Source organism: Heptranchias perlo, chromosome 11 (assembly GCF_035084215.1).
Source record: "Heptranchias perlo isolate sHepPer1 chromosome 11, sHepPer1.hap1, whole genome shotgun sequence".
Classification (NCBI taxonomy): domain Eukaryota; kingdom Metazoa; phylum Chordata; class Chondrichthyes; order Hexanchiformes; family Hexanchidae; genus Heptranchias; species Heptranchias perlo.
In genome coordinates this window covers 3,817,768-3,844,797 of record NC_090335.1, presented here as the reverse complement: position 1 = coordinate 3,844,797, position 27,030 = coordinate 3,817,768, and the positions used below count along the sequence as shown (strand labels likewise).

The window sequence follows — 27,030 nt, the reverse complement described above, 5'->3', positions numbered from 1 at the left end:
CTATTTCTTATGTTCTTATTATGGCTTTATCTACCAGTGCTGGCACTTTTGGGGAATTATGTATTTGAATCAATAGAGAACAGCATGAGGTACCAATGCACATTGCACGTTTGAATGTTCAACGGCTGCTATTTTCTCCTTGCGGGTATCTTTCTGAAAGTCTGATTCTGGGACTCTTCCCCTTCTCCCCTTTCCCCACTACATTCCTTTCTCCCAGCCACTCTTACCCCCTCCCCCCCCCCCCCACATCGAGCCTCTTTCTAATAGCGGTGACGCGACTGAAGGCTGCGCTGGTGGACAAATTAACATCTGATGGAAACAAAGGGATCTCTTGACATTCTTTTCAGTGTCTCAGTGCTATCACTCTGGCCTCTGAGTCAGAAGGTTGCGGGTTCAAGTCCTACTCCAGAGACTTGAATGCGTAATCCAAGCTGACACTCCACTGCAGTACTGAGGGAGTGCTTCGGACGAGACGTTATAACCGAGGCCCCGTCTGTCCTCAGGTGGACGTAAAAGGTTCCATGGCACTATTCGAAGAAGAGCAGAGGAGTTCTGGTCAATATTTATCCCTCAACCAACATCACTAAGAACAGATTATCTGGTCATTATCACATTGCTGTTTGAGGGAGCTTGCTGTGCGCAAATTGGCTGCCACGTCTCCCTACATGACAATAGTGACTACACTTTAAAAGTAATTAATTGGCTGTAAAGCGCTTTGAGACGTCCTGAGGTCATGCAGGCACTGTAGAAATGCAAGTCTTTCTTTTCCTCTTGAGTGTGCATAGTGACCTTCACCACACATTGTGGCCAGATGATAACATGTCCTTAGTATTGCGCATCACCACGTAGTATGAGCTGACCAAGGGTATCTCCTTTCCGACTGGCACGGGTCCTGCTACAAACAGTATGTTCTCACTCCTAAATTAGCATCTCTTCCCACGTTTACTATTTACACATCAGCTGATGACGCGATGGTTTATACGTTTACTAAAACCCTCTCTTCCAGGAGAGATATCCAGCCCTTCCTCCACTCCCTCCGTAGACTCCAGGCCAGCTGTCATCAGCTTCTTCTAATTTGCTGCAAGGTTCTTTATTCCTTGAGGTGATCATATTGTTTACAATTTAAACGACGGCCTCAGCTACAATTTAAAATATCAGCTTAGTATTAAATTTCACATTTCTACATTTGCCACCTTTGGAACTTTTGGAGGAAAATATCTAGATGTTTAAATCTAGGTTTTCCATCCATTTTAAATGGGTTAATCGTAGACTCTTACAGCACAAAAGCAGGCCATTCGGCCCATCGTGCCTATGCCAGCTCTTTGAAAGTTCTATCCAATGAGTCCCACTCCCCTGCTCTTTCCCCATAGCCCTGCAAATTTTTCTTTTCAAGTATTTATCCAATTCCCTTTTGAAAGTTACTATTGAATCTGTTTCCACCGCCCTTTCAGGCAGCACATTCCAGATCATATCAACTCGCTGTGTAAAAAATTTTTTCTCATCTCCAATTCTTTTGTCACTTTCTCCTGATTTACTCTATCAAAACCATTCATAATTTTGAATGCCTCTATTAAATCTCCCCTTAACCTTCTCTGCTCCAAGGAGAACAACCCCAGCTTCTCCACTCTCTCCACATAGCCTTTCCAACATCTACAAGGCACAAGTCAGGAGTGTGATGGAATACTCTCCACTTGCCTGGATGAGTGCAGCTCCAACATCACTCAAGAAGCTCGACACCATCCAGGACAAAGCAGCCCGCTTGATTGGCACCCCATCCACCATCCTAAACATTCACTCCCTTCACCACCGGCGCACCGTGGCTGTAGTGTGTACCATCTACAGGATGCACTGCAGCAACTCGCCAAGGCTTCTTCGACAGCACCTCCCAAACCCGCGACCTCTACCACCTAGAAGGACAAGGGCAGCAGGCACATGGGAACAACACCACCTGCACGTTCCCCTCCAAGTCACACACCATCCCGACTTGGAAATATATCACCGTTCCTTCATCGTCGCTGGGTCAAAATCCTGGAACTCCCTACCTAACAGCACTGTGGGAGAACCTTCACCACATGGACTGCAGAGGTTCAAGAAGGCGGCTCACCACCACCTTCTCAAGGGCAATTAGGGATGGGCAATAAATGCCGGCCTCGCCAGCGACGCCCACATCCCATGATCAAATTTTAAAAAAATAACTGAAGTCCCTCATCTCTGGTACCATTCTAGTAAATCTCTCTGTACCCTCGCCAAGGCCTTCACATCCTTCCTAAAGTGTGGTGCCCAGAATTGGACACAGTTTGGGGGGGGAGGTGCTAAATACGATTAAAATCACTCAAGAGATGGTACTCAGTAAAATAATGGGACTCAAGGCGGATAAATCCCCTGGACCTGATGGCTTCCATCCTAGGGTCTTGAGGGAAGTGGCAGTAGGGATTGTGGATGCTTTGGTGATAGTTTTCCAAAATTCCTTGGACTCAGGAGAGGTCCCGGCAGATTGGAAAACTGCTAATGTAACACCGTTATTTAAAAAGGGTAGTAGGCAGAAGGCTGGAAATTATAGGCCAGTTAGCTTAACATCTGTGGTGGGTAAAATTTTGGAGTCTATTATTAAGGAGACAGTAACGGAACATTTAGATAAGCATAATTTAATAGGACAAAGTCAGCATGGCTTTATGAAGGGGAAGTCATGTCTGACAAATTTGCTTGAGTTCTTCGAGGATATAACGTATAGGGTGGATAAAGGGGAACCAGTGGACGTAGTGTATTTAGACTTCCAGAAGGCATTCGACAAGGTGCCACATAAAAGATTATTACTTAAGATAAAAAATCACGGGATTGGGGGTAATATTCTGGCATGGGTGGAGGATTGGTTATCGAACAGGAAGCAGAGAGTTGGGATAAATGGTTCATTTTCGGACTGGCAACCAGTAACCAGTGGTGTTCCACAGGGGTCGGTGCTGGGTCCCCAACTCTTTACAATCTATATTAACGATTTGGAGGAGGGGACCGAGTGCAACATATCAAAATTTGCAGATGATACAAAGATGGGAGGGAAAGTAGAGAGTGAGGAGGACATAAAAAACCTGCAAGGGGATATAGACAGGCTGGGTGAGTGGGCGGAGATTTGGCAGATGCAATATAATATTGGAAAATGTGAGGTTATGCACTTTGGCAGGAAAAATCAGAGAGCAAGTTATTTTCTTAATGGCGAGAGACTGGAAAGTACTGCAGTACAAAGGGATCTGGGGGTCCTAGTGCAAGAAAATCAAAAAGTTGGTATGCAGGTGCAGCAGGTGATCAAGAAAGCCAACGGAATGTTGGCTTTTATTGCTAGGGGGATAGAATATAAAAACAAGGAGGTATTGCTGCAGTTATATAAGGTATTGGTGAGACCGCACCTGGAATACTGCATACAGTTTTGGTCTCCATACTTAAGAAAAGACATACTTGCTCTCGAGGCAGTACAAAGAAGGTTCACTCGGTTAATCCCGGGGATGAGGGGGCGGACATATGAGGAGAGGTTGAGTAGATTGGGACTCTACTCATTGGAGTTCAGAAGAATGAGAGGCGATCTTATTGAAACATATAAGATTGTGAAGGGTCTTGATCGGGTGGATGCGGTAAGGATGTTCCCAAAGATGGGTGAAACTAGAACTAGGGGGCATAATCTTAGAATAAGGGGCTGCTCTTTCAAAACTGAGATGAGGAGAAACTTCTTCACTCAGAGGGTGGTAGGTCTGTGGAATTTGCTGCCCCAGGAAGCTGTGGAAGCTACATCATTAGATAAATTTAAAACAGAAATAGACAGTTTCCTAGAAGTAAAGGGAATTAGGGGTTATGGGGAGCGGGCAGGAAATTGGACATGAAGCTGAGTTCGGATCGGTCAATGCCCTGTGGGTGGCGGAGAGGGCCCAGGGGCTATGTGGCCGGGTCCTGCTCCGACTTCTTGTGTTCTTTAGATTTGTGGTTGGGATCAGATCAGCCATGATCTTATTGAATGGCGGAGCAGGCTCGAGGGGCCGATTGGCCTACTCCTGCTCCAATTTCTTATGTTCTTATGTTCTTAGTACTTCAGCTGAGGCCTAACCAGTCTTTTATAAAGGTTTACCATAACTTCTTTGCTTTTGTACTCAGGAATTCTTGCAAGAACAGGAATCAGAGGAACAGGAGGAGGCCATTCAGCCCCTCGAGCCTGCCCCTCCATTCAATTAGATCATGTCTAATCTACCCACCTTTGCTCCATATCTCTTGATGCCCGTACCCAACAAAAATCTATCGATATCAGTCTTGAAAGCTCCAATTGACCCTCAGCATCCACAGCCTTTTAGAGGAGAGAGTTCCAGATTCCCACTCCCCTTTGTGTGAAAAAGTGATTCCTGACATCACCCCTGAACGGCCTGGCTCTAATTTTAAGGTTATGCCCCCTTGTTCTGGACTCCCCCACCAGAGGAAATAGTCTCTCTCTATCTATCCTATCAAATCCTTTAATCATCTTGAACACCTCAATTAGATCACCCCTTAATCTTCTGCACTCAAGGGAATACAAGCCTGGTCTATGCAACCTGTCCTCATAATTTAACCCTTTTAGCCCTGGTATCATTCTGGTGAATCTGCGCTGCACCCCCTCCAAGGCCAATATATCCTTCCTGAGGTGCGGTGCCCAGAACTGAACCCGGTCTCCAGATGGGTTCTGACCAAGGCTTCATACAACTGAAGCATAACTTCCACCCCAATCCCCGTTCTTTGTTCCTTTGTCTCAGTCTTTTCTTTGCTCGGGGGAGCCAAGACACACCCCTGTTTTTTAATTTTTAAAGAAGGGGTTGTTAAAAGTCCTTCGTCCTGCTCTGCCAGTGGGCGTGTGGCGGAATAGTTGCTGGTGACCTCCTTTAGTGACCCTGCCAGAGTCTCCAGGGTTAGGGGCCTGTTGGTACATATCTGATAGGAACCCCCATGCAAATATGGAAACATCCTGGGCACTTACTACAGGAGGTGGGGGGGGGGGGGGGGGGATAGGGAGGGCATGGGTAGGGATGGAAAATGCAGACAAGCCATTTTCTGGCTAGCCTCAAAAACAAAATGATACCTAATCGGCCTCCTTTTTTGTAAAATGGCTGCTTTAACTCTTGGGGAGATAAAGGCCAGGGTTGTGAGGTGGACCCTAACATGGGAATACCCTCCCCCCTTGGCTCTAACATTTGAGGCAGATAGAAGTTCTGGCCACGAAGGCCCTTGCTGAAACTGCCAGCTGGTGGGATTCTGAGCAGAGACCTGGCATTCACAAGTCCTCACTAGAATCTCCCCCCTCCACTGCCCCTTCCCCCAGTCTTCCTGTACCCAGTGCGTGTCCCAGCACCACCGATGGGGGTTGAGGAATTTCAATCCCATTACTCTTGCCTCTGAGTCAGAAGGTGGTGAGTTCAAGTCCCACTCCAGAGACCTAAGCACATAATCTAGTGCAGTTCTGAGGGAGTGCTGCACTGTAGGAGGTTCCGTCTTTTGGATGAGACATTAAACCGAACCCCCCATCTGGCCTCTCAGGTGAATGTAAAAGATCCCATGGCACTATTTCAAAGAAGACCAGGGGAGTTCTTCCAGTGTCCTGGCCCAATATTTATCCTTCAATCAATACTTCGGAAAGACATTATCTGGTCATTATCTCGTTGCTGTTTGTGGGATCTTGCTGTGCGCAAAATGGCTGCCGAGTTTCCTACATTTCAACAGTGACTACACTACTTCAAAAGTACTTCATTGGTTGTAAAGTGCTTTGGGACGTCCTGAGATTGTGAAAGGCGCTAAATAAATGCAAGTTCTTTAGAATTTGGAGTTGTTATGAGGCCTGTGTTCACCTATTCTGCTATTACAGTGTTTATATGAGCAGTTGTAAAAGTCCTGAGAGTGTGCTAACTTTGCATGGTACCCATCTTTGCACCGGGCATGGCTCATCTTTAATGCAACGTCGTAGCTGCCTGTTTTTTTTGTAAAGTGTCGTTAATTGTGTGTATTTTTAGATGCCCAGTCTTCAAAGAAAGATGACCGACAAAGATTGGCCAAGGAAAGAAGGGAGGAGCGAGAGAGGTCTCTGGGTGAGTTAAAGTTGGTCCTCAGAGTGTATTAACGTGCAGGTTCCAGGTTTATAACAAACACTGGGCGTTGACTTGCAGCGTTACAGGCCCCATATGAGAGCCAGCCTGAGATTCACACAGACATGGAGCACCTATTGCTCTGGATGAGAGAGAGCTTCTGACATTGATGGCTCCGCAGCTCAAATCAGTGCTCAGAACCTTGGCAGTACCATGCAGATAAAATGTATTCTGCCGTTTATACAATGCTGCTTGTGGTGTGTCCGTGAGGCCACTAGCTCTGGAGAATGCCAGCACCTTTCTTGATCCACACAACACCTCTGTGAAATGGGAACAATAGCAAACATTTCGCAGTTTGCCAGCTGTTTCTCCACGCTCCCCAACACCAGGAGTATTTTTACTCACTTGTTTGCCTACCATGGTTGGGAAATCCTGAGGCCACTCTCACTCAAAGCTCCAATAGGCAGCGCCAGGGGAAGAGGCTGCTCGCTGGCAGCACTGGCTGGTAAAGTTACCTCTTCTCACTTGCACATGGAGAATGGCCCAGTGAGGGAGGCACCAGTGGGTGCCTGGCATCCAGGGAACTTTGCCCGGTATCATCAGGACAAGGAGAGCGACAGTGTGGAAACGAAATCTGAAGAGGAAGGGGGAAAAAGATAGACAACTGGCATTGGGTGCATGTGGTGCGAAAATTGACCCTTCAACAATACACCATAAACAATATTTGGCTCAGAATTCTTTAACATGATCTCTTTCCCCCCCGCAATCTCTTCCCCTCCCCCCTTGCGATCTCTTCCCCCTCTTGTGATCTCTTCCTCCCCCGCAATCTCTTCCTCCCCCGCGATCCCTCCCCCATCTCTGGTCCGAGCTTCTGCCTTCTACAGCAGGCCTTCTCGCCCGGCAGCGACCAGCCTCTCAATCTGACTGGCTGTCAGGTGGGAAACGGAGTAAACAAATTCTAATGAGGTCCTGCCCTTAAATTCGGCAGGACCTCTGCCTTCCCGGTATTTCCGGGTTTCCCGGCCACTGACAGACGTCCCCGCTCCCTCCCCGTAAATATCGAGGCCCATGAGTTTGGAGCTTTACTGATAACTCTCAGCGCTGTCTGTCGGAGAAGGCTGGATTTACAATGAAAGTTGCTACTGAATTCTAATGATGGTGCTGGATTTCCATCTCTCATAGATCAACAACTTGCATTTACATTACCCCTGTAACCAGAGGACACAGATTTAAGGTAACTGGCAAAAGAACCAGAGGGGAGATGAACATAATTTTTTTTACGCAGTGAGTTGTGATGATCTGGAATGAACTGCCTGAAAGGACTGTGGAAGCAGATTCAGTAGTAACTTTCAAAAGGGAATTGCAGATAAATTTGCAGGGCTATGGGGAAGGAGCAGGGGAGTGGGACTAATTGGATAGAACTTTCAAAGAGCCATCACGGACACGATGGGCCGAATGGTGGCCTCCTGTGCTATGATTAACGTAGAAGAATGTCTCAAGGTGGTTCACAGATAAATAGACATCGAACCAAGGAAGGAGAGATCAGGCAGAGTGAGAAGTACGCTTTAAGGATCATTTTAAAGGAAGAGAGGGAAACAGAGGGGTTTAGGGAGGAGGTTCCAGCGAGCGAGACCTGGGCGGCTGACAGCACAGATGTCTATGGTGGGACAAAGGAAGAAGTGGGATGTGCTAGGAGACTGGAGTCAGAGGAATGGAGAGTTGGGGGGAAGCCTGGTGGAGGTTACAGAGATAGGGGTAAGGCCATGGAGGAATTTAAAATTGAGGGAGTGGGGGTCCACGAGCCAATATAGGTCTGTGAGGACAGGGTGATGGGCAAGTGGAACTTGGCATGGGATAGGATACAAGTAGTAGATATGTAGATTATGGAGGGTGGAAGATGGGAGGCCGGCCAGGAGAGCATTGGAATAGTCCAGTCGAGAGGTAACAAAGGCACGGATGAGGGGTTCAGCAGCAGATGGGCTGAGGCAGGGGCGGAGACGGGCAATGTTATGGAGGTGGAAGTAGGCGGTCTTGGTGATGGAGCGGATATGTGGTCAGAAGTTCATCTCAGGGTCAAATAGGACGCCAAGGTTGCGAACGGTCTGGTTCAGCCTCAGACAGTGGCCAGGAAGAGAGATGGAATCGGTGGCGAGGGAACGGAGTTTGTGGTTGGGGCCGAAGACAATGGCTTCGGTCTTCCCGATTATTAGCTGGAGGAAATTAAGCCTCAAAGCAAAATGGATGTGGAACAAGCAGTTTTATAGCACAGAAGGAGTTAAGGGATCGAGAGAGGTGGTGCAGAGATAGATCTGGGAATCATGGTGTATATGTGGGAGTTGTAGATCTGGGAATCATTGATATGTATGTGGGAGTTGTAGAGCTGGGAATCATTGGTGTATACGTGGGAGTTGTGGAGCTGGGAATCATTGGTGTATATGTGGGAGTTGTGGAGCTGTTGTGGGGAAATTGCTGGAGTCTATAATTAAGGATAGGGTGACTGAACACCTCAAGAATTTTCAGTTAATCAGGGAGAGCCAGCATGGATTTGTGAAAGGTAGGTCGTGCCTGACAAATCTGATTGAATTTTTTGAAGAGGTGACTAAAGTAGTGGACAGGGGAATGTCAATGGATGTTATTTATATGGACTTCCAGAAGGCATTTGATAAGGTCCCACATAAGAGACTGTTAGCTAAGATAGAAGCCCATGGAATCGAGGGAAAAGTACGGACTTGGTTAGGAAGTTGGCTGAGCGAAAGGCTACAGAGAGTAGGGATAATGGGAAGGTACTCACATTGGCAGGATGTGACTAGTGGAGTCCCACAGGGATCTGTCTTGGGGCCTCAATTATTCACAATATTTATTAACGACTTCGATGAAGGCATAGAAAGTCTCATATCTAAGTTTGCTGATGACACAAAGATTGGTGGCATTGTAAGCAGTGTAGATGAAAACATAAAATTACAAAGCGATATTGATAGATCAGGTGAATGGGCAAAACTGTGGCAAATGGAATTCAATGTAGACAAATGTGAGGTCATCCACTTTGGATCAAAAAAGGATAGAACAGGGTACTTTCTAAATGGTAAAAAGTTAAAAACAGTGGATGTCCAAAGGGACTTAGGGGTTCAGGTACATAGATCATTGAAGTGTCATGAACAGGTGCAGAAAATTATCAATAAGGCCAATGGAGTGCTGGCCTTTATATCTAGAGGACTGGAGTACAAGGGGGCAGAAGTTATGCTGCAGCTATACAAAACCCTGGTTAGACCGCACCTGGAGTACTGTGAGCAGTTCTGGGCACCGCACCTTCGGAAGGACATATTGGCCTTGGAGGGAGTGCAGCGTAGGTTTACTAGAATGATACCCGGACTTCAAGGGTTAAGTTACGAGGAGAGATTACACAAATTGGGGTCGTATTCTCTTGAGTTCAGAAGGTTGGGGATTTTAGGAGTAGGGGGCACAGTCTAAAAATTAGAGCCAGACCTTTCAGGAGCGAGATTAGAAAACATTTCTACACACAAAGGGTGGTAGAAGTTTGGAACTCTCTTCCGCAAACGGCAATTGATACTAGCTCAATTGCTAAATTTAAATCTGAGATAGATAGCTTTTTGGCAACCAAAGGTATTAAGGGATATGGGCCAGAGGCAGGTATATGGAGCTAGATCACAGATCAGCCATGATCTTATCAAATGGCGGAGCAGGCACGAGGGGCTGAATGGCCTCCTCCTGTTCCTATGTTCCTACTAGCTGTGTGTCATTGGTGTATTTGTGGAAGCGGACTCCATGTTTGTGGATGATGTCACCAAGGGCAGTGTACAGCCCTTGGGGGACGCAAGGGGACGATGAAGGGAGGAAAGAGAAGCCATCGCTAGACATGGTGTGGCTACAATCTGAGACGGAAAGGCTGCAAACAGGACAATGAGGGACAATGCATCACAGTCACAGTTGGAGAATGCCGTTCATGAATTTGGTTTGGCTGTGGGAGGGGCAGGTAACATTGGAGAGATTCAAACAGCCAGTCAGGGGAGAGATGGGCGCAGATTTGGGAGGCAACATGTTCAAAGTACCTGAAGAGGAAATGGAGTTTGGGGATGGTGCAGTAGAGAGGTCACCACTGGGTTTCTTTGAGGCAGAGGCTGATGGTGGGAGTTTTGAGAGGAGGGGGAGACAGTGTCTGATATGAGAGAGAGCCGTTTACAGTGTCCATTAGCATGGGACCCAGGGATGAAAGCTGAGTGGTCAGGTGCTCAATGGGAATGGGGTCGAGGCAGCAGAAAGTAGGTCTCGTTGAGATGATCAGATTGGAGAGGGCAAGAAGAGATGGGCAGAAATAATAGAGAGACGCAGGTTCAAGGCTGGAGTGGGGTCAGGGTCAGACATTAAAACACTTCATCACTGAAGACTGATGGACGATTATCTGTTTGTTCTGATTCATTCAGCCAGAATATTAATGAAGACAAATTAGTCTTGTTTCAAGGTTACCCTGACGATAGTAGCTATTTTTGAATCCGGGCATAAATTGGCATAGATCTTATGTCAAAAATGGAATGCAGTTTCTATCATGCATAATTATGAATTTAATTTTTTTTTGTTTAGATTTAACTCTCAAACGAAGGACATTTTTACATTCAGCCCCTGACATTCCGGCCTATTCTTAATTAGATGCTTTAATTGAGTATTGTGCAGTGCGTTGGTTTGTACGAACACTCGATGGGGACTGTGTAGTGCGTTGGTTTGTACGAACACTCGATGTGGACTGTGTGGAGTGTTGGTTTGTACTAATACTCGATGGGGACTGTGTAGGGCCTTGGTTTGTACTAATACTCGATAGGGACTGTGTAGTGTGTTGGTTTGTACTAATACTCGATGGGGACTGTGTAGGGCCTTGGTTTGTACTAATACTCGATAGGGACTGTGTAGTGCGTTGGTTTGTACTAATACTCGATGTGGACTGTGTAGGGCGTTGGTTTGTACTAATACTCGATGTGGACTGTGTAGTGCGTTGGTTTGTACTAATACTCGATGTGGACTGTGTAGGGCGTTGGTTTGTACTAATACTCGATGTGGACTGTGTAGTGCGTTGGTTTGTACTAATACTCGATGTGGACTGTGTAGGGCGTTGGTTTGTACTAATACTCGATGTGGACTGTGTAGGGCGTTGGTTTGTACTAATACTCGATGTGGACTGTGTAGGGCGTTGGTTTGTACTAATACTCGATGTGGACTGTGTAGGGCGTTGGTTTGTACTCATACTCGATAGGGACTGTGTAGTGCGTTGGTTTGTACTAATACTCGATGTGGACTGTGTAGTGCGTTGGTTTGTACTAATACTCGATAGGGACTGTGTGGGGCCTTGGTTTGTACTAATACTCGATAGGGACTGTGTCGTGCGTTGGTTTGTACTAATACCGATGTGGACTGTGTAGGGCATTGGTTTGTACTAATACTCGATAGGGACTGTGCAGTGCGTTGGCTTGTACTAATACTCGATAGGGACTGTGTAGTGCATTGGTTTGTACTGACACCGATGTGGACTGTGTAGGGCGTTGGTTTGTACTAATACCGATGTGGACTGTGTCGGGCGTTGGTTTGTACTAATACTCGATAGGGACTGTGTAGTGCGTTGGTTTGTACTAATACCGATGTGGACTGTGCAGGGCGTTGGTTTGTACTAATGCTCGATAGGGACTGTGTAGTGCGTTGGTTTGTACCAATACTCGATGTGGACTGTGTAGGGCGTTGGTTTGTACTGATACTCGATGTGGACTGTGTCGTGTGTTGGTTTGTACTGAAACTCGATGCGGATTGTGTAATGTGTTGGTTTGTACTAATACTCGATGTGGACTGTGTAGGGCGTTGGTTTGTACTAATACTCGATGTGGACTGTGTAGTGTGTTGGTTTGTACCAATACTCGATAGGGACTGTGTAGGGCGTTACTCGATGTGGACTGTGTAGTGCGTTGGTTTGTACCAATACTCGATGTGGACTGTGTAGGGCGTTGGTTTGTACTAATACTTGATAGGGAATGTGCAGGGCCTTGGTTTGTACTAATACTCGATAGGGACTGTGTAGTGTGTTGGTTTGTACTAATACTCGATAGGGACTGTGTAGGGCATTGGTTTGTACTAATACTCGATAGGGACTGTGTCGTGCGTTGGCTTGTACTAATACTCGATGTGGACTGTGTAGTGCATTGGTTTGTACTAATACTTGATAGGGAATGTGTAGGGCCTTGGTTTGTACTAATACTCGATAGGGACTGTGTAGTGTGTTGGTTTGTACTAATACTCGATAGGGACTGTGTAGGGCGTTGGTTTGTACTAATACTCGATAGGGACTGTGTTGTGCATTGGTTTGTACTAATACCGATGTGGACTGTGTCGTGCCTTGGTTTGTACTAATACCGAAGTGGACTGTGTAGTGTGTTGGTTTGTACTGACACCGATGTGGACTGTGTAGTGCGTTGGTTTGTACTAATACCGATGCGGACTGTGTAGGGCATTGGTTTGTACCAATACTCGATAGGGACTGTGTCGTGCGTTGGCTTGTACTAATACGCGATAGGGACTGTGTAGTGCATTGGTTTGTACTAATACCGATGTGGACTGTGTAGTGCGTTGGTTTGTACTGACACCGATGCGGACTGTGCAGGGCATTGGTTTGTACGAATACTCGATGTGGACTGTGTAGGGCGTTGGTTTGTACTAATACTCGATGTGGACTGTGTAGGGCGTTGGTTTGTACTAATACCGATGTGGACTGTGTAGGGCGTTGGTTTATACTAATACTCGATAGGGACTGTGTTGGGCGTTGGTTTGTACCAATACTCAATGTGGACTGTGTAGGGCGTTGGTTTGTACTAATACTCGATGTGGACTGTGTAGTGCGTTGGTTTGTACTAATACTCGATAGGGACTGTGTCGGGCCTTGGTTTGTACTAATACTTGATAGGGACTGTGTAGTGCGTTGGTTTGTCCTAATACTTGATAGGGACTGTGTAGTGCATTGGTTTGTACTAATACCGATGTGGACTGTGTAGTGCGTTGGTTTGTACTAATACTCGATGTGGACTGTGTAGGGCGTTGGTCTGTACTAATACTCGATGTGGACTGTGTAGTGCGTTGGTTTGTACTAATACTCGATGTGGACTGTGTAGTGCGTTGGTTTGTACTAATACTCGATAGGGACTGTGTAGGGCCTTGGTTTGTACTAATACTCGATAGGGACTGTGTAGGGCGTTGGTTTGTACTAATACTCGATGTGGACTGTGTAGTGCGTTGGTTTGTACCAATACTCGATGTGGACTGTGTAGGGCGTTGGTTTGTACTAATACTCGATGTGGACTGTGTAGTGCGTTGGTTTGTACTAATACTCGATGCGGACTGTGTAGGGCGTTGGTTTGTACTAATACTCGATGTGGACTGTGTAGGGCGTTGGTCTGTACTAATACCGATGTGGACTGTGCAGTGCGTTGGTTTGTACTAATACTCGATGTGGACTGTGTAGGGCGTTGGTCTGTACTAATACTCGATGTGGACTGTGTAGTGCGTTGGTTTGTACTAATACTCGATAGGGACTGTGTAGGGCCTTGGTTTCTACTAATACTCGATGTGGACTGTGTAGGGCCTTGGTTTCTACGAATACTCGATGTGGACTGTGTAGGGCGTTGGTTTGTACTAATACTCGATGTGGACTGTGTAGGGCGTTGGTTTGTACCAATACTCGATGTGGACTGTGTAGGGCGTTACTCGATGTGGACTGTGTAGTGCGTTGGTTTGTACCAATACTCGATGTGGACTGTGTAGGGCGTTGGTTTGTACTAATACTTGATAGGGAATGTGTAGGGCCTTGGTTTGTACTAATACTCGATAGGGACTGTGTAGTGTGTTGGTTTGTACTAATACTCGATAGGGACTGTGTAGGGCATTGGTTTGCACTAATACTCGATAGGGACTGTGTCGTGCGTTGGCTTGTACTAATACTCGATGTGGACTGTGTAGGGCGTTGGTTTGTACTAATACTCGATAGGGACTGTGTTGTGCATTGGTTTGTACTAATACCGATGTGGACTGTGTCGTGCCTTGGTTTGTACTAATACCGAAGTGGACTGTGTAGTGTGTTGGTTTGTACTGACACCGATGTGGACTGTGTAGTGCGTTGGTTTGTACTAATACCGATGCGGACTGTGTAGGGCATTGGTTTGTACCAATACTCGATAGGGACTGTGTCGTGCGTTGGCTTGTACTAATACGCGATAGGGACTGTGTAGTGCATTGGTTTGTACCAATACCGATGTGGACTGTGTAGTGCGTTGGTTTGTCCTGACACCGATGCGGACTGTGCAGGGCATTGGTTTGTACTAATACTCGATGTGGACTGTGTAGGGCGTTGGTTTGTACTAATACTCGATGTGGACTGTGTAGGGCGTTGGTTTGTACTAATACCGATGTGGACTGTGTAGGGCGTTGGTTTATACTAATACTCGATAGGGACTGTGTTGGGCGTTGGTTTGTACCAATACTCGATGTGGACTGTGTAGGGCGTTGGTTTGTACTAATACTCGATGTGGACTGTGTAGTGCGTTGGTTTGTACTAATACTCGATAGGGACTGTGTCGGGCCTTGGTTTGTACTAATACTTGATAGGGACTGTGTAGTGCGTTGGTTTGTACTAATACTTGATAGGGACTGTGTAGTGCATTGGTTTGTACTAATACCGATGTGGACTGTGTAGTGCGTTGGTTTGTACTAATACTCGATGTGGACTGTGTAGGGCGTTGGTCTGTACTAATACTCGATGTGGACTGTGTAGTGCGTTGGTTTGTACTAATACTCGATAGGGACTGTGTAGGGCCTTGGTTTGTACTAATACTCGATAGGGACTGTGTAGTGCGTTGGTTTGTACTAATACTCGATAGGGACTGTGTAGTGCGTTGGTTTGTACTAATACTCGATTGGGACTGTGTAGGGCCTTGGTTTGTACTAATCCTCGATAGGGACTGTGTAGTGCGTTGGTTTGTACTAATACCGATGTGGACTGTGTAGGGCATTGGTTTGTACTAATACTCGATAGGGACTGTGTAGTGCGTTGGCTTGTACTAATACTCGATAGGGACTGTGTAGTGCATTGATTTGTACTAATACCGATGTGGACTGTGTAGTGCCTTGGTTTGTACAAATACCGATGTGGACTGTGTAGTGCGTTGGTTTGTACTGAAACTCGATGCGGATTGTGCAATGTGTTGGTTTGTCCTAATACTCGATGTGGACTGTGCAGGGCGTTGGTTTGTACTAATACTCGATGTGGACTGTGTAGGGCGTTGGTTTGTACTAATACTCGATGTGGACTGTGTAGGGCGTTGGTTTGTACCAATACTCGATGTGGACTCTGTAGGGCGTTGGTTTGTACTAATACCGATGTGGACTGTGTAGGGCATTGGTTTGTACTAATACTCGATAGGGACTGTGTAGTGCGTTGGTTTGTACTAATACTCGATAGGGACTGTGTAGTGCGTTGGTTTGTACTAATACTCGACAGGGACTGTGTGGTGCGTTGGTTTGTACTAATACTCGATGTGGACTGTGTAGGGCGTTGGTTTGTACTAATACTCGATGTGGACTGTGTTGGGCGTTGGTTTGTACTAATACTCGATGTGGACTGTGTAGGGCGTTGGTTTGTACTCATACTCGATAGGGACTGTGTAGTACGTTGGTTGGTACTAATACTCGATAGGGACTGTGTAGTGCGTTGGTTTGTACTAATACCAATGTGGACTGTGTAGGGCGTTGGTTTGTACTAATACTCGATAGGGACTGTGTAGTGCGTTGGTTGGTACTAATACTCGATAGGGACTGTGTAGTGTGTTGGTTTGTACGAATACTCGATAGGGACTGTGTAGGGCCTTGGTTTGTACTAATACTCGATAGGGACTGTGTAGGGCCTTGGTTTGTACTAATACTCGATAGGGACTGTGTAGTGCGTTGGTTTGCACGAATACCGATGTGGACTGTGTCGGGCATTGGTTTGTACTAATACTCGATAGGGACTGTGTCGTGCGTTGGTTTGTACTAATACCGATGTGGACTGTGTAGGGCGTTGGTTTGTACTAATACTCGATGTGGACTGTGTAGTGCGTTGGTTTGTACTAATACTCGATAGGGACTGTGTCGTGCGTTGGTTTGTACTAATACCGATGTGGACTGTGTAGGGCGTTGGTTTGTACTAATACTCGATGTGGACTGTGTAGTGCGTTGGTTTGTACTGAAACTCGATGCGGATTGTGTAATGTGTTGGTTTGTACTAATACTCCATGTGGACTGTGCAGGGCGTTGGTTTGTACTAATACTCGATAGGGACTGTGTAGTGCGTTGGTTTGTACTAATACTCGATGTGGACTGTGTAGGGCGTTGGTTTGTACTAATACTCGATGTGGACTGTGTAGGGCGTTGGTTTGTACTAATACTCGATGTGGACTATGTAGGGCGTTGGTTTGTACTAATACTCGATGTGGACTGTGTAGGGCGTTGGTTTGTACTAATACTCGATGTGGACTGTGTAGGGCGTTGGTTTGTACTAATACTCGATGTGGACTGTGTAGGGCGTTGGTTTGTACTCATACTCGATAGGGACTGTGTAGTGCGTTGGTTTGTACTAATACTCGATGTGGACTGTGTAGTGCGTTGGTTTGTACTAATACTCGATAGGGACTGTGTGGGGTCTTGGTTTGTACTAATACTCGACAGGGACTGTGTCGTGCGTTGGTTTGTACTAATACCGATGTGGACTGTGTAGGGCATTGGTTTGTACTAATACTCGATAGGGACTGTGCAGTGCGTTGGCTTGTACTAATACTCGATAGGGACTGTGTAGTGCATTGGTTTGTACTAATACTCGATAGGGACTGTGTGGGGTCTTGGTTTGTACTAATACTCGATAGGGACTGTGTCGTGCGTTGGTTTGTACTAATACCGATGTGGACTGTGTAGGGCATTGGTTTGTACTAATACTCGATAGGGACTGTGCAGTGCGTTGGCTTGTACTAATACTCGATAGGGACTGTGTAGTGCATTGGTTTGTACTGACACCGATGTGGACTGTGTCGGGCGTTGGTTTGTACTAATACCGATGTGGACTGTGTCGGGCGTTGGTTTGTACTAATACTCGATAGGGACTGTGTAGTGCGTTGGTTTGTACTAATACCGATGTGGACTGTGTAGGGCGTTGGTTTGTACTAATGCTCGATAGGGAGTGTGTAGTGCGTTGGTTTGTACCAATACTCGATGTGGACTGTGTAGGGCGTTGGTTTGTACTGATACTCGATGTGGACTGTGTCGTGTGTTGGTTTGTACTGAAACTCGATGCGGATTGTGTAATGTGTTGGTTTGTACTAATACTCGATGTGGACTGTGTCGGGCGTTGGTTTGTACGAATACTCGATGTGGACTGTGTAGGGCGTTGGTTTCTACTGATACTCGATGTGGACTGTGTAGGGCGTTGGTTTGTACTAATACTCGATGTGGACTGTGTAGGGCGTTACTCGATGTGGACTGTGTAGTGCGTTGGTTTGTACCAATACTCGATGTGGACTGTGTAGGGCGTTGGTTTGTACTAATACTTGATAGGGAATGTGTAGGGCCTTGGTTTGTACTAATACTCGATAGGGACTGTGTAGTGTGTTGGTTTGTACTAATACTCGATAGGGACTGTGTAGTGCGTTGGTTTGTACTAATACTCGATAGGGACTGTGTAGTGCGTTGGTTTGTACTAATACTCGATAGGGACTGTGTAGGGCATTGGTTTGTACTAATACTCGATAGGGACTGTGTCGTGCACTGGCTTGTACTAATACTCGATGTGGACTGTGTAGGGCGTTGGTTTGTACTAATACTCGATAGGGACTGTGTTGTGCATTGGTTTGTACTAATACCGATGTGGACTGTGTCGTGCCTTGGTTTGTACTAATACCGAAGTGGACTGTGTAGTGTGTTGGTTTGTACTGACACCGATGTGGACTGTGTAGTGCGTTGGTTTGTACTAATACCGATGCGGACTGTGTAGGGCATTGGTTTGTACCAATACTCGATAGGGACTGTGTCGTGCGTTGGCTTGTACGAATACGCGATAGGGACTGTGTAGTGCATTGGTTTGTACTAATACCGATGTGGACTGTGTAGTGCGTTGGTTTGTACTGACACCGATGCGGACTGTGCAGGGCATTGGTTTGTACTAATACTCGATGTGGACTGTGTAGGGCGTTGGTTTGTACTAATACTCGATGTGGACTGTGTAGGGCGTTGGTTTGTACTAATACCGATGTGGACTGTGTAGGGCGTTGGTTTATACTAATACTCGATAGGGACTGTGTTGGGCGTTGGTTTGTACCAATACTCGATGTGGACTGTGTAGGGCGTTGGTTTGTACTAATACTCGATGTGGACTGTGTAGTGCGTTGGTTTGTACTAATACTCGATAGGGACTGTGTCGGGCCTTGGTTTGTACTAATACTCGATAGGGACTGTGTAGTGCGTTGGTTTGTACTAATACTTGATAGGGACTGTGTAGTGCATTGGTTTGTACTAATACCGATGTGGAATGTGTAGTGCGTTGGTTTGTACTAATACTCGATGTGGACTGTGTAGGGCGTTGGTCTGTACTAATACTCGATGTGGACTGTGTAGTGCGTTGGTTTGTACTAATACTCGATAGGGACTGTGTTGGGCGTTGGTTTGTACCAATACTCGATGTGGACTGTGTAGTGCGTTGGTTTGTACTAATACTCGATAGGGACTGTGTAGTGCGTTGGTTTGTACTAATACTCGATAGGGACTGTGTCGGGCCTTGGTTTGTACTAATACTTGATAGGGACTGTGCAGTGCGTTGGTTTGTACTAATACTTGATAGGGACTGTGTAGTGAATTGGTTTGTACTAATACCGATGTGGACTGTGTAGTGCGTTGGTTTGTACTAATACTCGATGTGGACTGTGTAGTGCGTTGGTTTGTACTAATACTCGATAGGGACTGTGTCGGGCCTTGGTTTGTACTAATACTTGATAGGGACTGTGCAGTGCGTTGGTTTGTACTAATACTTGATAGGGACTGTGTAGTGAATTGGTTTGTACTAATACCGATGTGGACTGTGTAGTGCGTTGGTTTGTACTAATACTCGATGTGGACTGTGTAGGGCGTTGGTCTGTACTAATACTCGATGTGGACTGTGTAGTGCGTTGGTTTGTACTAATACTCGATAGGGACTGTGTAGGGCCTTGGTTTGTACTAATACTCGATAGGGACTGTGTAGTGCGTTGGTTTGTACTAATACTCGATAGGGACTGTGTAGTGCGTTGGTTTGTACTAATACTCGATTGGGACTGTGTAGGGCATTGGTTTGTACTAATCCTCGATCGGGACTGTGTAGTGCGTTGGTTTGTACTAATACCGATGTGGACTGTGTAGGGCATTGGTTTGTACTCATACTCGATAGGGACTGTGTAGTGCGTTGGCTTGTACTAATACTCGATGTGGACTGTGTAGTGCATTGATTTGTACTAATACCAATGTGGACTGTGTAGTGCCTTGGTTTGTACAAATACCGATGTGGACTGTGTAGTGCGTTGGTTTGTACTGAAACTCGATGCGGATTGTGGAATGTGTTGGTTTGTACTAATACTCCATGTGGACTGTGCAGGGCGTTGGTTTGTACTAATACTCGATGTGGACTGTGCAGGGCGTTGGTTTGTACTAATACTCGATGTGGACTGTGCAGGGCGTTGGTTTGTACTAATACTCGATGAGGACTGTGTCGGGCGTTGGTTTGTACTAATACTCGATGTGGACTGTGCAGGGCGTTGGTTTGTACTAATACTCGATGTGGACTGTGTAGTGCGTTGGTTTGTACTAATACTCGATGTGGACTGTGTAGGGCGTTGGTTTGTACCAATACTCGATGTGGACTGTGTAGGGCGTTGGTTTGTACTAATACTCGATGTGGACTGTGTAGGGCGTTGGTTTGTACTAATACTCGATGTGGACTGTGTCGGGCGTTGGTTTGTACTAATACTCGATGTGGACTGTGTCGGGCGTTGGTTTGTACTAATACTCGATGTGGACTGTGTAGGGCGTTGGTTTGTACTAATACTCGATGTGGACTGTGTCGGGCGTTGGTTTGTACTAATACTCGATGTGGACTGTGTTGGGCGTTGGTTTGTACCAATACTCGATGTGGACTGTGTAGGGCGTTGGTTTGTACTAATACTCGATGTGGACTCTGTAGGGCGTTGGTTTGTACTAATACCGATGTGGACTGTGTAGGGCATTGGTTTGTACTGATACTCGATAGGGACTGTGTAGTGCGTTGGTTTGTACTAATACTCGATAGGGACTGTGCAGTGCGTTGGTTTGTACTAATACTCGACAGGGACTGTGTAGTGCGTTGGTTTGTACTAATACCGATGTGGACTGTGTAGGGCGTTGGTTTGTACCAATACTCGATGTGGACTGTGTAGTGCGTTGGTTTGTACCAATACTCGATGTGGACTGTGTAGGGCGTTGGTTTGTACTAATACTCGATGTGGACTGTGTAGGGCGTTGGTTTGTACTAATACCGATGTGGACTGTGTAGGGCGTTGGTTTGTACCAATACTCGATGTGGACTGTGTAGTGCGTTGGTTTGTACCAATACTCGATGTGGACTGTGTAGGGCGTTGGTTTCTACCAATACTCGATGTGGACTGTGTCGTGCGTTGGTTTGTACCAATACTCGATGTGGACTCTGTAGGGCGTTGGTTTGTACTAATACCGATGTGGACTGTGTAGGGCATTGGTTTGTACTGATACTCGATAGGGACTGTGTAGTGCGTTGGTTTGTACTAATACTCGATAGGGACTGTGTAGTGCGTTGGTTTGTACTAATACTCGACAGGGACTGTGTAGTGCGTTGGTTTGTACTAATACTCGATGTGGACTGTGTCGGGCGTTGGTTTGTACTAATACTCGATGTGGACTGTGTCGGGCGTTGGTTTGTACTAATACTCGATGTGGACTGTGTTGGGCGTTGGTTTGTACCAATACTCGATGTGGACTGTGTAGGGCGTTGGTTTGTACTAATACTCGATAGGGACTGTGTAGTGCGTTGGTTGGTACTAATACTCGATAGGGACTGTGTAGTGCGTTGGTTTGTACTAATACTCGATAGGGACTGTGTAGGGCCTTGGTTTGTACTAATACTCGATAGGGACTGTGTAGGGCCTTGGTTTGTACTAATACTCGATAGGGACTGTGTAGTGCGTTGGTTTGCACTAATACCGATGTGGACTGTGTCGGGCATTGGTTTGTACTAATACTCGATAGGGACTGTGTAGTGCGTTGGTTTGTACTAATACTCGATGTGGACTGTGTAGTGCGTTGGTTTGTACTAATACTCGATAGGGACTGTGTAGTGCGTTGGTTGGTACTAATACCAATGTGGACTGTGTAGGGCGTTGGTTTGTACTAATACTCGATAGGGACTGTGTAGTGCGTTGGTTGGTACTAATACTCGATCGGGACTGTGTAGTGCGTTGGTTTGTACTAATACTCGATAGGATCTGTGTAGGGCCTTGGTTTGTACTAATACTCGATAGGGACTGTGTCGGGCATTGGTTTGTACTAATACTCGATAGGGACTGTGTCGTGCGTTGGTTTGTACTAATACCGATGTGGACTGTGTAGGGCGTTGGTTTGTACTAATACCGATGTGGACTGTGTAGGGCGTTGGTTTGTACTAATACTCGATGTGGACTGTGTAGTGCGTTGGTTTGTACTAATACTCGATGTGGACTGTGTAGGGCGTTGGTTTGTACTAATACTCGATAGGGACTGTGTAGGGCGTTGGTTTGTACCAATACTCGATGTGGACTGTGTAGGGCGTTGGTTTGTACTAATACTCGATGTGGACTGTGTCGTGCGTTGGTTTGTACTAATACCGATGTGGACTGTGTAGGGCGTTGGTTTGTACTAATACTCGATGTGGACTGTGTAGGGCGTTGGTTTGTACTGAAACTCGATGCGGATTGTGTAATGTGTTGGTTTGTACTAATACTCCATGTGGACTGTGCAGGGCGTTGGTTTGTACTAATACTCGATGTGGACTGTGTAGGGCGTTGGTTTGTACTAATACTCGATGTGGACTGTGTAGGGCGTTGGTTTGTACTAATACTCGATGTGGACTGTGTAGGGCGTTGGTTTGTACTAATACTCGATGTGGACTGTGTAGGGCGTTGGTTTGTACTAATACTCGATGTGGACTGTGTAGGGCGTTGGTTTGTACCAATACTCGATGTGGACTGTGTAGGGCGTTGGTTTGTACTAATACTCGATGTGGACTGTGTAGGGCGTTGGTTTGTACCAATACTCGATGTGGACTGTGTAGGGCGTTGGTTTGTACTCATACTCGATAGGGACAGTGTAGTGCGTTGGTTTGTACTAATACTCGATGTGGACTGTGTAGTGCGTTGGTTTGTACTAATACTCGATAGGGACTGTGTGGGGTCTTGGTTTGTACTAATACTCGACAGGGACTGTGTCGTGCGTTGGTTTGTACTAATACCGATGTGGACTGTGTAGGGCATTGGTTTGTACTAATACTCGATAGGGACTGTGCAGTGCGTTGGCTTGTACTAATACTCGATAGGGACTGTGTAGTGCATTGGTTTGTACTAATACTCGATAGGGACTGTGTGGGGTCTTGGTTTGTACTAATACTCGATAGGGACTGTGTCGTGCGTTGGTTTGTACTAATACCGATGTGGACTGTGTAGGGCATTGGTTTGTACTAATACTCGATAGGGACTGTGCAGTGCGTTGGCTTGTACTAATACTCGATAGGGACTGTGTAGTGCATTGGTTTGTACTGACACCGATGTGGACTGTGTCGGGCGTTGGTTTGTACTAATACCGATGTGGACTGTGTCGGGCGTTGGTTTGTACTAATACTCGATAGGGACTGTGTAGTGCGTTGGTTTGTACTAATACCGATGTGGACTGTGTAGGGCGTTGGTTTGTACTAATGCTCGATAGGGAGTGTGTAGTGCGTTGGTTTGTACCAATACTCGATGTGGACTGTGTAGGGCGTTGGTTTGTACTGATACTCGATGTGGACTGTGTCGTGTGTTGGTTTGTACTGAAACTCGATGCGGATTGTGTCATGTGTTGGTTTGTACTAATACTCGATGTGGACTGTGTCGGGCGTTGGTTTGTACTAATACTCGATGTGGACTGTGTAGGGCGTTGGTTTCTACTGATACTCGATGTGGACTGTGTAGGGCGTTGGTTTGTACTAATACTCGATGTGGACTGTGTAGGGCGTTACTCGATGTGGACTGTGTAGTGCGTTGGTTTGTACCAATACTCGATGTGGACTGTGTAGGGCGTTGGTTTGTACTAATACTTGATAGGGAATGTGTAGGGCCTTGGTTTGTACTAATACTCGATAGGGACTGTGTAGTGTGTTGGTTTGTACTAATACTCGATAGGGACTGTGTAGTGCGTTGGTTTGTACTAATACTCGATAGGGACTGTGTAGTGCGTTGGTTTGTACTAATACTCGATAGGGACTGTGTAGGGCATTGGTTTGTACTAATACTCGACAGGGACTGTGTCGTGCGTTGGCTTGTACTAATACTCGATGTGGACTGTGTAGGGCGTTGGTTTGTACGAATACTCGATAGGGACTGTGTTGTGCATTGGTTTGGACTAATACCGATGTGGACTGTGTCGTGCCTTGGTTTGTACCAATACCGAAGTGGACTGTGTAGTGTGTTGGTTTGTACTGACACCGATGTGGACTGTGTAGTGCGTTGGTTTGTACTAATACCGATGCGGACTGTGTAGGGCATTGGTTTGTACCAATACTCGATAGGGACTGTGTCGTGCGTTGGCTTGTACGAATACGCGATAGGGACTGTGTAGTGCATTGGTTTGTACTAATACCGATGTGGACTGTGTAGTGCGTTGGTTTGTACTGACACCGATGCGGACTGTGCAGGGCATTGGTTTGTACTAATACTCGATGTGGACTGTGTAGGGCGTTGGTTTGTACTAATACTCGATGTGGACTGTGTAGGGCGTTGGTTTGTACTAATACCGATGTGGACTGTGTAGGGCGTTGGTTTATACTAATACTCGATAGGGACTGTGTTGGGCGTTGGTTTGTACCAATACTCGATGTGGACTGTGTAGGGCGTTGGTTTGTACTAATACTCGATGTGGACTGTGTAGTGCGTTGGTTTGTACTCATACTTGATAGGGACTGTGTAGTGCATTGGTTTGTACTAATACCGATGTGGACTGTGTAGTGCGTTGGTTTGTACTAATACTCGATGTGGACTGTGTAGGGCGTTGGTCTGTACTAATACTCGATGTGGACTGTGTAGTGCGTTGGTTTGTACTAATACTCGATAGGGACTGTGTTGGGCGTTGGTTTGTACCAATACTCGATGTGGACTGTGTAGGGCGTTGGTTTGTACTAATACTCGATGTGGACTGTGTAGTGCGTTGGTTTGTACTAATACTCGATAGGGACTGTGTCGGGCCTTGGTTTGTACTAATACTTGATAGGGACTGTGCAGTGCGTTGGTTTGTACTAATACTTGATAGGGACTGTGTAGTGAATTGGTTTGTACTAATACCGATGTGGACTGTGTAGTGCGTTGGTTTGTACTAATACTCGATGTGGACTGTGTAGGGCGTTGGTCTGTACTAATACTCGATGTGGACTGTGTAGTGCGTTGGTTTGTACTAATACTCGATAGGGACTGTGTAGGGCCTTGGTTTGTACTAATACTCGATAGGGACTGTGTAGTGCGTTGGTTTGTACTAATACTCGATAGGGACTGTGTAGTGCGTTGGTTTGTACTAATCCTCGATCGGGACTGTGTAGTGCGTTGGCTTGTACTAATACTCGATAGGGACTGTGTAGTGCATTGATTTGTACTAATACCAATGTGGACTGTGTAGTGCCTTGGTTTGTACAAATACCGATGTGGACTGTGTAGTGCGTTGGTTTGTACTGAAACTCGATGCGGATTGTGGAATGTGTTGGTTTGTACTAATACTCGATGTGGACTGTGCAGGGCGTTGGTTTGTACTAATACTCGATGTGGACTGTGTAGGGCGTTGGTTTGTACTAATACTCGATGTGGACTGTGTAGGGCGTTGGTTTGTACTAATACTCGATGTGGACTGTGTCGGGCGTTGGTTTGTACTAATACTCGATGTGGACTGTGTCGGGCGTTGGTTTGTACTAATACTCGATAGGGACTGTGTCGGGCGTTGGTTTGTACTAATACCGATGTGGACTGTGTCGGGCGTTGGTTTGTACTAATACCGATGTGGACTGTGTAGGGCGTTGGTTTGTACTAATACTCGATAGGGACTGTGTAGTGCGTTGGTTTGTACTAATACTCGACAGGGACTGTGTAGTGCGTTGGTTTGTACTAATACTCGATGTGGACTGTGTAGGGCGTTGGTTTGTACTAATACTCGATGTGGACTGTGTCGGGCGTTGGTTTGTACTAATACTCGATGTGGACTGTGTTGGGCGTTGGTTTGTACCAATACTCGATGTGGACTGTGTAGGGCGTTGGTTTGTACTAATACTCGATAGGGACTGTGTAGTGCGTTGGTTGGTACTAATACTCGATAGGGACTGTGTAGTGCGTTGGTTTGTACTAATACTCGATAGGGACTGTGTAGGGCCTTGGTTTGTACTAATACTCGATAGGGACTGTGTAGGGCCTTGGTTTGTACTAATACTCGATAGGGACTGTGTAGTGCGTTGGTTGGTACTAATACCAATGTGGACTGTGTAGGGCGTTGGTTTGTACTAATACTCGATAGGGACTGTGTAGTGCGTTGGTTGGTACTAATACTCGATCGGGACTGTGTAGTGCGTTGGTTTGTACTAATACTCGATAGGGTCTGTGTAGGGCCTTGGTTTGTACTAATACTCGATAGGGACTGTGTGGGGCCTTGGTTTGTACTAATACTCGATAGGGACTGTGTAGTGCGTTGGTTTGCACTAATACCGATGTGGACTGTGTCGGGCATTGGTTTGTACTAATACTCGATAGGGACTGTGTCGTGCGTTGGTTTGTACTAATACCGATGTGGACTGTGTAGGGCGTTGGTTTGTACTAATACTCGATGTGGACTGTGTAGTGCGTTGGTTTGTACTAATACTCGATGTGGACTGTGTAGGGCGTTGGTTTGCACTAATACTCGATGTGGACTATGTAGGGCGTTGGTTTGTACCAATACTCGATGTGGACTGTGTAGGGCGTTGGTTTGTACTAATACTCGATGTGGACTGTGTAGGGCGTTGGTTTGTACTAATACTCGATGTGGACTGTGTAGGGCGTTGGTTTGTACTCATACTCGATGTGGACTGTGTAGTGCGTTGGTTTGTACTAATACTCGATGTGGACTGTGTAGTGCGTTGGTTTGTACTAATACTCGATAGGGACTGTGTAGGGCGTTGGTTTGTACTAATACTCGATGTGGACTATGTAGGGCGTTGGTTTGTACTCATACTCGATAGGGACTGTGTAGTGCGTTGGTTTGTACTAATACTCGATGTGGACTGTGTAGTGCGTTGGTTTGTACTAATACTCGATAGGGACTGTGTAGTGAATTGGTTTGTACTAATACTCGATAGGGACTGTGTAGGGCGTTGGTTTGTACTAATACTCGATGAGGACTGTGTAGTGAATTGGTTTGCACTAATACTCGATGTGGACTATGTAGGGCGTTGGTTTGTACTCATACTCGATAGGGACTGTGTAGTGCGTTGGTTTGTACTAATACTCGATGTGGACTGTGTAGTGCGTTGGTTTGTACTAATACTCGATGTGGACTGTGTAGTGCGTTGGTTTGTACTAATACTCGATAGGGACTGTGTAGGGCGTTGGTTTGT

The 27,030-nt window shown here is 46.3% G+C and overlaps 1 protein-coding gene and 1 long non-coding RNA gene across 7 annotated transcripts in view; one reads left to right on the top strand and one right to left on the bottom strand.

Annotated features, from left to right (window-relative positions):
• LOC137327050 (MAP7 domain-containing protein 2-like) overlaps window positions 1-27,030 on the top strand; it is a 223,939-nt gene that overhangs the window by 61,213 nt on the left and 135,696 nt on the right. For 4 of the 5 annotated variants that reach the window (XM_067992442.1, XM_067992441.1, XM_067992440.1 and 1 more), the window contains exon 3: window positions 6,009-6,083. In XM_067992442.1, the coding sequence (XP_067848543.1) occupies window positions 6,009-6,083 (75 nt within the window). Of the gene's footprint in view, window positions 1-6,006; window positions 6,084-7,262; window positions 7,315-27,030 lie in introns of those variants that run through there. The other variant, XM_067992443.1, reaches the window with a different exon arrangement.
• LOC137327052 (uncharacterized) overlaps window positions 1-27,030 on the bottom strand; it is a 111,937-nt gene that overhangs the window by 19,521 nt on the left and 65,386 nt on the right. The window lies entirely within an intron of this gene.